Here is a 9,234-nt window from a genome sequence, read left to right as displayed (position 1 = left end):
CAGTGCCCCGCGCTCCTCCATCCCCTCACACCGCCGCTACCCCACAGCGCCCCGTGTTCCCCATCCTGTTCCGCCATTATCCCACAGTGCCCCGCGCTCCTCCATCCCCTCACACCGCCACTATCCCACACTGCCCCGCGCTCCTCCATTCCCCTCATACCGCCACTATCCCACACTGCCCCGCGCTCCTCCATTCCCCTCATACCGCCACTATCCCACACTGCCCCGCGCTCCTCCATTCCCCTCACACCGCCGCTACCCCACAGCGCCCCGCGGCCCCGCGCAGCCATGGCGTACCGCGGGCAGGGCCAGAAGGTGCAGAAGGTGATGGTGCAGCCCATCGTATCCTGCCGCCAGCGCTCAGGGCACCGGGGGAACCGCGGGGAGGCTGCGGGGAGCGCGGGGCTGGCGGGCGGGAAGGGAGCGGAGCGGGCGGGTTCCATGGCGGGGTCCCCTCAGGGGTTCGGGTCCCGTCCCGGCCGTGCCCCGGGGCTCCCGGCTGTGCTGTGCCCTTAACGCTCGGCTCCAGAACCTGATCTTCCGCTACCTGCAGAACGTGAGTGAATCACCGCGGGGAGGGACCCCAAATGCCACCCGGTGCCAGCCCTGTTATGGCAGCGACACCGACCCCTGGGCCAGGCTGCTCCAGCCCGGCCTGGGACACCCAGGGATGGGGATTCTGTGGGAATTTGCAGTTTGGGAATGAGTCAGAAGTCCTGAAATTGGGATTGTTAATGAAATGGTTTGGGTTGGAAGATCCTAAGGATCATCCCATTCCCAGCTCTGCCATGGCAGGGAAACCTTCCACTATCCAGAGCTGTCATTTTATGCTTTTTAAACATTTTACCCATTTTATCTTTTGTATCCATTTTATAAATTTTATCCATTTTATCCCCTGTCCAACTTGGCCTTGGACACTCCCAGGGATGGAGCAGCCACAGCTCCTCTGGGAATCCCATCCCAGAGAGCAATTCCTTCCCAAAACCCCATTTAAACCCCATTAAACCCAACTTAAACCCCATTTCTTCCCATTTAAACCCATTTTAACCCCATTTCCATCCTATTTAAATCCCATTTAAACCCCATTTCCATCCTATTTAAATCCCATTTAAACCCCATTTTTTTCCACTTAATCCACCCAAACACCAGAGCAGCCCCTGCTGCTCCTCCCCCTGCAATCCCACGGGACATTCCTTGGGAACCCCCCGTGATTTGGGGGTGGGGATGGACCCTGACCCCCCCAGGCCCCCCCCAGAGGTGATTTTGGTGCCTTGCAGAGATCCAGGATCCAGGTGTGGCTCTATGAGCAGGTGAACATGAGGATCGAGGGCTGCATCATCGTGAGTGCCACTGTCCCCTTGTCACCCCCTTGCTCTGGGGTCACCCCTCTGCCTTCTCCCCTCCCCTGAAACCCTTTCTGCCTTGTGCTTCTCCTGGCAATTGCAGGGTTTGGGGTTTTTGGAGTTTTTTGAGGTTTTTTTTTTTTTGTATTCGAGGTTTTTTGGGGGGGTTGGTTTGTTTTTTTTTTTTTGAAATTTTGTTTTGTTTTGTTTTGGAGGTTTTTCTTGGGTTTTGGGGGTTTTTTTTAATTTTTTGGGGTTTTTTTTTGGAGTGTTTGGGGGTGTTTTTAGGGTTTGTTTGGGGGTTTTATTAGTTTTTTGGGTGTTTTGGTTTTTTTGGTTTTTTTTATTTTTGGGTTTTTTTCAGGTTTTTTGGGGGGTTTGGATGGGTTTATTGTGTTATTTGGAGTTTTTTGAGGTTCTGGGGTGGTTTTGGTTTATTTTTTGGTTTTTTTTGGGGGGTGATTTGGGGTTTTTTGGGGTTTCACTGAGGTTGGTGCTGCTCCTGCAGGGCTTTGATGAGTACATGAACCTGGTGCTGGACGATGCTGAGGAAATTCACTCCAAAACCAAATCCAGGAAGCAGCTGGGTAGGGCAGGGGGGAGGGGCTGGAATTAGGGGGTGGGATGGGGGATTTGGGGGTGGGATCTGAAATGTCAGGTGTGGGATGTGAAATGCAGATGTGGGACCTGGAACCTGGATGTGGGAGCCTAAAATCCACAGTTTGGGATTGGGATCTAGGTTTTGGGGCCAGGATCCAGCTGTGGGATGGGGATTTGGGTGTTGGGGCTCAGATCCAGCTGTGGGATTGGGGTCGAGGTTTTGGGGTTGGAATCCAGGTTTTGGGGCTGGGATCCAGCTGTGGGATTGGGATCCAGCTGTGGGACACGAGTTCAGGTTTTGGGGCTGGGATCCAGCTGTGGGGTTGGAATCCAGCTGTGGGGCCAGGATCCAGCTGTGGGACTGGGTTCCAGGTTTTGGGATGGGAATCCAGGTTTTGGGGCTGGGATCCAGCTGTGGGATTAGGATCCATCTCTGGGATTGGGATCCATGTTTTGGGGTTGGAATCCAGCTGTGGGGCTGGACTCCAGCTGTGGGATTGGGATTTGGGTGTTGGGGCTCGGATCCAGTTGTGGGATTGGGGTCCAGGTTTTGGGGCCAGGATCCAGGTTTTGGGCTTGGAATCCAGGTTTTGGGGCCAAGATCCAGGTTTTGGGCTTGGAATCCAGGTTTTGGGGCCAAGATCCAGATATGGGATTGGGATCAAGCTGTGGGACAGGAATTCAGGTTTTGGGGCTGGGATCCAGGTATGGGATTGGGATCAAGCTGTGGGACAGGAGTTCAGGTTTTGGGGCTGGGATCCAGCTGTGGGGCCAGGCTCCAGCTGTGGGATTGGGATCCAGGTTTTGGGATTGGAATCCAGGTTTTGGGGCTGGGATCCAGCTGTGGGATTAGGATCCATCTCTGGGATTGGGATCCATGTTTTGGGGTTGGAATCCAGTGTAGTGGGGGACTGGGATCCAGCTGGGTGGGATCCAGGTTTTGGGACCAAGTTGGGATCCGGGGTTGTCGCTGTGGTTTTATTCTCCGGCCCGTGTGGGCAGCGGCATTTGGGCTGTCCCACCCCAGTTATCCAGGTTTTGTGCAGCTCCCCCATTCATCTCTGGTTGCCATTTTGTCCCAGCGTTGGGTTCATGGATCATGCTGTAGGGGACAACATCCCCCCCTGAGAGGTCCCAGGGGCAGGTCGGTGGGTTGAAGCTGGAAACGGGATCCCGCGGAAACCCTCAGCTCCCTGGGTTGTGGTGTAGTTCGGGGTTTTCTTTGGGCAATAAAATGGGGTTTTTGTAACAAAATCTGGGAGTGGGGTTTCAGTCTCGGGGTGGGGAAAAATGATTTCCAAGGGTTTTTCCCTGTGGGGTTGGATCTGGGGGTTCAAGTTTTCCCAGACCAAGCCCTTTATCCCAAAAACAATCCCTTCTTCCCCAAATCAATCCCATTTTCCTAAAAGTCATCCCTTCTACCCCAAATCATTTCCATCTTCCTAAAACCCATCCCTTCTTCCCCAAAACAATCCTTAATTTCCCAGAACAAATCCCTTTCTCAAAAAAATCCCTTTATCCCAAAACCAATCCCTTCTACCCAAAGCAAATCCCTTTTTCCTAAAGGGAAAAACCAGTCCCTTCTTCCCCACAAAAAATCCCTTAATCCTAAAAATAACCCTCTGTTTTCTCCCCAAAACCAATCTCTTTATCTCATAAAAATCCTTTTCCCAAACCAATTCCTTTTCCCCAATAACTAACTTCTTTGTCCCAAATATAATCTTTTTTTGATCTCAAAATCAATCCACTTTATCCCAAAACAAATCTCCTTTTCCCAAAAAAAATCCTTTTCCCTAAAACTAACCTCTTTATCCCAAAAAGAATCCTTTCCCCCCCACCAAAACTGATATCTCTATCCCAAAAGCAAATCCCTTTTTGCCAAGAAATCCCTTCCCACTCTGCCTCCTCCGGGGGATTTTCCATTCGCAGCTGGAATTCCTTTCCCGAGCTTCGGGAATTCTGTGGGAATTCTGCCGGGAGCGTCCCAAATTCCTGACAGAATGGGGAAAAAATCTTCGGAAGGCTCTGGACAGAAGGGGGAGCTGCGGGCTCGGCTCTGCCCGATCCCAGTCCCGGCCGGAATTCTCGATGCTGGCTGGAATTCCCGATGCTGGCTGGAATTCCCGATCCTGGCTGGAATTCCCGATCCCAATCCCGGCTGGAATTCCCAATCCCGGCTGGAATTCCCGATCCTGGCTGGAATTCCCGATCCCAATCCCGGCTCTCCCCGATCCCAATCCCGGCCAGAATTCCCGATCCCAATCCCGGCTCTCCCTGACCCCAATCCCGGCCAGAATTTCCGACCCCAATCCCGGCTCTCCCCGACCCCAATCCTGGCCGGAATTCCCGATCCCAGCTCGCCTCTCCTCGACCCCAATCCCGGCCGAAATTCCGCGATCCCAATCCCGGCTCAGCTCTCCCCGTTCCCAATCCCGGCCGGAGTTCCCGGGATCAAGAGGAGGAGGAGGAGCAGGGCCGGGATTCCTGGCTGGCTCCTGTTTTCCCGACCCTTTTTTGTCACCCCCAGATCCCGCAGCCACTCGGGGCGCTGCAGGAGGGGAGGGAGGGGAGCCCCGATTTGGGGGCAGTGACGGCAGCGGGGCCCCACAGAGGGGTTTGGGGACAGCTGGCCCCAAAATTCCGTTTGGGGGCCCCATCAGCAACGAGCCCTTATCAGCAGGGCTGGTGAGATAAGGGGGGTGAGATAAGGGCAGAGCAGAGGTGGGAGAGGAAATTGGGGGCACTGAGGGTGGGTGTGTCACCCCACAGGTGTGCAAATCACTTCTGGGGACTGGTAAACCACCCCGGGTTTGTGTCACCTCTGCCTGTCCCTAGACACTGCCACCACCCCGGGTTTGTGTCACCTCTGCCTGTCCCCAGACACTGCCACCTCCCCATGCCCCTAGGCATGTGACACTTGTGCCACCCCCATTTGTGTCACCTCCTCGTGTCCCCAGCCACTGCCACCCCCCCGGGTTTGTGCCACCTCTGCCTGTGCCAGCCATTGCCACCTCGCCGTGTCCCCAGCCACTGCCACCTCTCCGGGTTTGTGTCACCTCCCCGTGTCCCCAGCCATTGTCACCTCCCCGGGTTGGCGGCTGGAGGGGACGGGGACCCAGGAACCCCCCAGGGTGGCCGGGTGACCCCCAGGGACACGCGGGCAATGGGGACAAAGCTCTGGAGGGGCTGAGCCCGAGCTTGGGGGGCTCCTCATCCCGGGGCTGCGCTCGGGGGGAGCTCGGGGGGCTCGGGGAGGTCTCAGGGAGGGCTCGGGGCTCTTCCAGCCGGGCTGGGATCGCTCCGAGGCTTCATCCCGACGGTGGTCACAGCCCTGGGGAGGGGAGGAGCCGCGGCCAGGCTGATTCCTGCAGGGGCAGCGTCCCCTTCTCCTCCAGTGCCAGCCCGGAGCGCTCCCGGGGCTTTCCCCGGGTTCATCCCGGAGCTCATCCTGGAGTTCATCCCGGGGTTCATCCCGAGCTCATCCTGGAGTTCATCCCGAAGCTCATGCCGGGCTCCCGGCCGGAGTTCCTCCTGCCTTTCCCGGCTGTTGGCAGCAGCGAGGGTGTCCCTGAGCACAGCGAGTCCCTTTCCTGCTCCATCCATCCCCCGGCCCGCCTCGGGGCTGGAATTCTGCTCCTGGAATTCCGCTCCTTCCCCTTCCCCCAGCCTTTCCTCGGCCCCTCAGTTGAATTTCCCAGAGGGATCAGCCCTGGGAATCCGCACCAGGAGCGCTCCGGGCCGTCCCGTCCCGGAGCGCTGCAGGAACCAAACCCCGCCGTGCCGGGGCAGATTTGGGGGATCCGCGGGATGGAAAATCGGGATATTGCCGAGGGGATGCTCCTGGAAGCAGAAGCGGCTTCATCCCGGCTGGATTTTGTGCTTTCACCCTGGAATGTGCAGGGATGGAGGGATGGAACCCGAACCCCCCGCTCTCAACTCATCCTTGCGGGGTCCTGGGGGTCTCTGGGTGGTCCCATCCCTTCTGGCCGTGCCTTTTTTTTCAGGATGGCACAACCGTGCAAAAAAAAAAACCAAAAGCCAGGGCGTGGGGAAGGAAAGAAACATTCCTGCCTCGTTGTTCTGGAGCGTCCCACACACGGAGCCGGCCCTCGGGAAAGCTCCGTGCGCGGCCGGGATCTGCAGGGAAAGCAAACAATGGCATCCCCGGGGACAACAATGGCCCATTGTCCTTTGAAGCCCGAACAATGAGACAATGGCCCTCAGTCCGCTCCCTCCATTCCCAGGCACGCCCCCCCCGCGGCCCCGGGACCGCCCGGGCCCGGGGGCTCCCGCTGGTCCCGCGGAGCCACCGCGCTCGCCGCTCGCTGTCCCCTCGTCCCGCTCCGTCCCTCGCTCCCGGGGTGAGTCTGGGGGGGTCCCCGCGGCCTCTCCCGCTTCGCGTGGGGTGTGCAAAGGAGGAGGAGGAGGAGGAGGAGGAAGGTTTCCCTTGGATCCTCCGTGGTTTCGGTGGCGGGGAGGGGATGGAAAAGTCCCGTCGGGTCACGCGGGCAGTGCCCGGAGAACAGCGGGGCTTTGTTGTCTCCGGGGGTGGCCACTTGTCAGCTCGCCCTGAAGGATTCCTGGGGAATCCGAACCCTCCTCCTCCTCCTCCTCCTCCTCCTCCTCCTCCTCCTCCTCCTCCTCGTGGCGCTGGGAACGAGCCCTCCCTGCAGCCGGCAGGTCCGGGCAGGAGGCGGCAGGGCCTGGGGGGCAGGGGGTGCCCCCAATCCTGCGGGCTCTGGGGCACCCCGAGACCCTCTGAGCCGCTCCCCAGATGTCCCCAGGCCACCTCCAGGGGATCCACCCGCTGTGCCTGTGGTCCCGAGGGTGAATCCCAGCTGGGGACACCGCGGGGTGGCAGCGGGGGTGGGTGGTGCCACCCCGAGGGTCGCTCCGGGAGGGCACAGCCGCGGTGCAGAGCAGGGGAGAGGCCGTGGAATGTTCTCCTTGTGCCTCCAGGGGCTCCCAAAATCCGGGCGTGCTGCAGATCCAGGCTGCGGGGAGCCGGGAGCGCCAGTTCCAGGGTCGGGCGCGGATCCGCCCTGGGGTCAGCCCAGGTGGCACCGGGCCCGGTCACCTCTCCGGTGCCACCCCCGTGTCCCTGCCAGCATCCTCGGCCTCTCCACCTGGGGTCTCATTTGTCCTTTTCCCGGTGCTTTTTTGGCGCGGGAATGGAGGACACTGGGACCTGGCTGTCCCCAAAGGCCACCAGCAGCCTCCAGCTCCCTTTGCCGGCTTCCAGGACCCCCTAAAACCCCAGATCCCCCCCCAAAATCCGCTCCTGCCGGTACCTACGGGCAAACAAACGCACCTGAATAGGGAATGAATGGAGTGAGAAAAGAGCCCGGAGCACTTTGTGCTCGCAGCGAGCCGGGAACAATCGCTAAATACAAATCAGCGAGAGAAAAGGCAGAGAGAGAGAGAGAGAGAGGGAGACAAAAGCAAGAACGGCGGCACAAAGGAGAGGAATGAAATGGTAAAGTAAAGTCAAACAAAAAGGAGCCGGGCTGAGACAAAAGGAGGGAACAATATCCCCGAGGCAATAGGCTCCCGAACAATGGGGACAGTGACAGCGGCACAAAGACACACTGTTTGCAAGTAGACGTTATCTCACACAGCCACTGGCAGGCCTGGCCCTGGCGCTTCTATTTTCAGGGATGCTTTTGTGCTGCGCTGAACAATATTCCTTGCATGGCTGCAGATACAGAGATCAGGGGAGGCTTTTTTGGGGTTTTTTTTTTTGGTTTTTTTTTTAAGCCTTCCCGGTGCCAGCTCTGCCATAAAAACAGGTTCAGCCCCTTTGGAGGATGCAGCAGAGCGAGCTCAGGGTGATCTGGTGACAGTGCCAGGGGAGGGGGTGGCAGCAGGAGGTGCCACCAGGCCGGGTCACAGAGCAGCGGGAGCCTCGGCGGTTTTGGGATAGACAATCCGGAGTTTTAGGATGAACAGTCGGAGTTTTAGGATGGATAATCTGGAATTATAGGGTGGACAATCTGGAATTTTAGGATGGACAATCTGGAGTTTTAGGATGGAGAGTCTGGAGTTTTAGGATGGACAATTCAGGGTTTTGGGATGCACAATCCGGGGTTTGAGGGTGGACAATCTGGAGTTTTAGGATGGACAGTCCGGGATTTTAGGATGGAGTTTTAGGATAAACAATTCGAGGTTTTAGGATGGACAATCTGGAGTTTGAGGATGGACAATCCAGGTTTTACGGGCTCGCAGTTTGCATTTGAAGAGCCGCGGGACCGGGCAGACCTGCAGGATGGGTTTTGCGGCTCCTTTTGTTGGTTTTTAACCTCTGAAGATGCTGGCGGGGCCGGGAGCGGCTGGCACGGCTGGCACGGCTCCCTGGCACCCCTCGGCCGCGGAGGAGTCACCCGGACCCGGTGACACATGGGGGTGGCACAGTGTGGGGGGGACAATGTGCGGGGCACGGCTGGAGAGGGGCGAGGATGTCCCCGGAGATGTCCCCGGGGATGTCCTGCTCAGCTTTTGGCACTCCTGAGCCACAGCTCCCGTTTTTCCCTGTGGGGTTGGGGCTGGCAGGGGCTGTTTGGGGTTGCTCTGTGCCCATTCCCTGGAACTCCTCACCCATGGAGAGCTCCGGCGGTGCCTGCGCTGATTTGTGGGATCACAGAGGTGACATCCCAAAAAATCCTCTTCTGGAGCCTTCCCAGCTGTCCCCCAGTGCCTGGCTCACCCCAGGAATCACGGTTTACCCCCCTCCAGCACTTTTTGGGGTGTGTTAGCAGCGCCCAGATCCACCCCAATCCCTCCTTTAGGACATCCCACAGATCAGCCACCCTTCCCCGCAGCTCCCGGGATCCTCCTGCCCTTCTCCCCACCCGAAATCCGCCCCCTCCTCCCACACCAACCCCTCCAAAACCCCGAGGACGTCACCGGGTTACCGAAAACCAGCGGGGGCACGAGAAATTGGGGTGTCGAGAAGCCGGGGCCGCCCCTATCGGGGGCCGATCTCCTGTTCGAGCAGCTGGGCTCGGCTCTGACTTGAAAAAGCGGCGCTTTCCGATATCGATCACCTTATCTGGGGGCACATCCTGTTGCTATTTTGGCTGTTTCCTCCCCTCGGCAGCTGGGGAGCAGCGCCAGCTGCTCGAAACCTGAGGCACGGGGGGGTTTGGGGCACTGAAAAAGGACCCCGAGTTTGGTTTGGGGGGTGATGCGACACCTCAGCCGAGCAGAACTTGATTTGGGGCTCTCAAATCAAAGCGGAGCCGCTCGGGGGGAAAACGGCTCCCGAATCCCGGTATCTGATCTTGCGGCGGGG

At 58.3% G+C, this 9,234-nt stretch overlaps 1 protein-coding gene across 1 annotated transcript; it reads left to right on the top strand.

The window, feature by feature from the left end:
• The first annotated feature begins 121 nt into the window (after positions 1 to 121).
• On the top strand, positions 122 to 8,958 carry SNRPE (small nuclear ribonucleoprotein polypeptide E). Its single transcript, XM_030965553.1, has 5 exons — positions 122 to 342; positions 530 to 556; positions 1,278 to 1,340; positions 1,852 to 1,930; positions 8,729 to 8,958. Exons 1-5 carry the CDS (start codon positions 289 to 291, stop codon positions 8,956 to 8,958), a joined length of 453 nt encoding a protein of 150 aa, XP_030821413.1. The 5' UTR covers positions 122 to 288.
• Positions 8,959 to 9,234: the final 276 nt, after the last annotated feature.

This window comes from Camarhynchus parvulus, chromosome 26, assembly GCF_901933205.1.
Source record: "Camarhynchus parvulus chromosome 26, STF_HiC, whole genome shotgun sequence".
In the NCBI taxonomy this organism is placed as follows: domain Eukaryota; kingdom Metazoa; phylum Chordata; class Aves; order Passeriformes; family Thraupidae; genus Camarhynchus; species Camarhynchus parvulus.
Note: the sequence above shows the minus strand (reverse complement) of the source record. Positions and strands in the feature narration are given on the sequence as shown.

Excerpts from the sequence above, each read along its gene's own strand:
- SNRPE (XM_030965553.1), top strand. The coding sequence starts at position 289 with ATGGCGTACCGCGGGCAGGGCCAGAAGGTGCAGAAGGTGATGGTGCAG. Across the intron at positions 1,341-1,851 it reads GGATCGAGGGCTGCATCATC|GGCTTTGATGAGTACATGAA; the intron begins GTGAGTGCCACT and ends CTGCTCCTGCAG. Across the intron at positions 1,931-8,728 it reads CAAATCCAGGAAGCAGCTGG|GACATCCCACAGATCAGCCA; the intron begins GTAGGGCAGGGG and ends TCCCTCCTTTAG.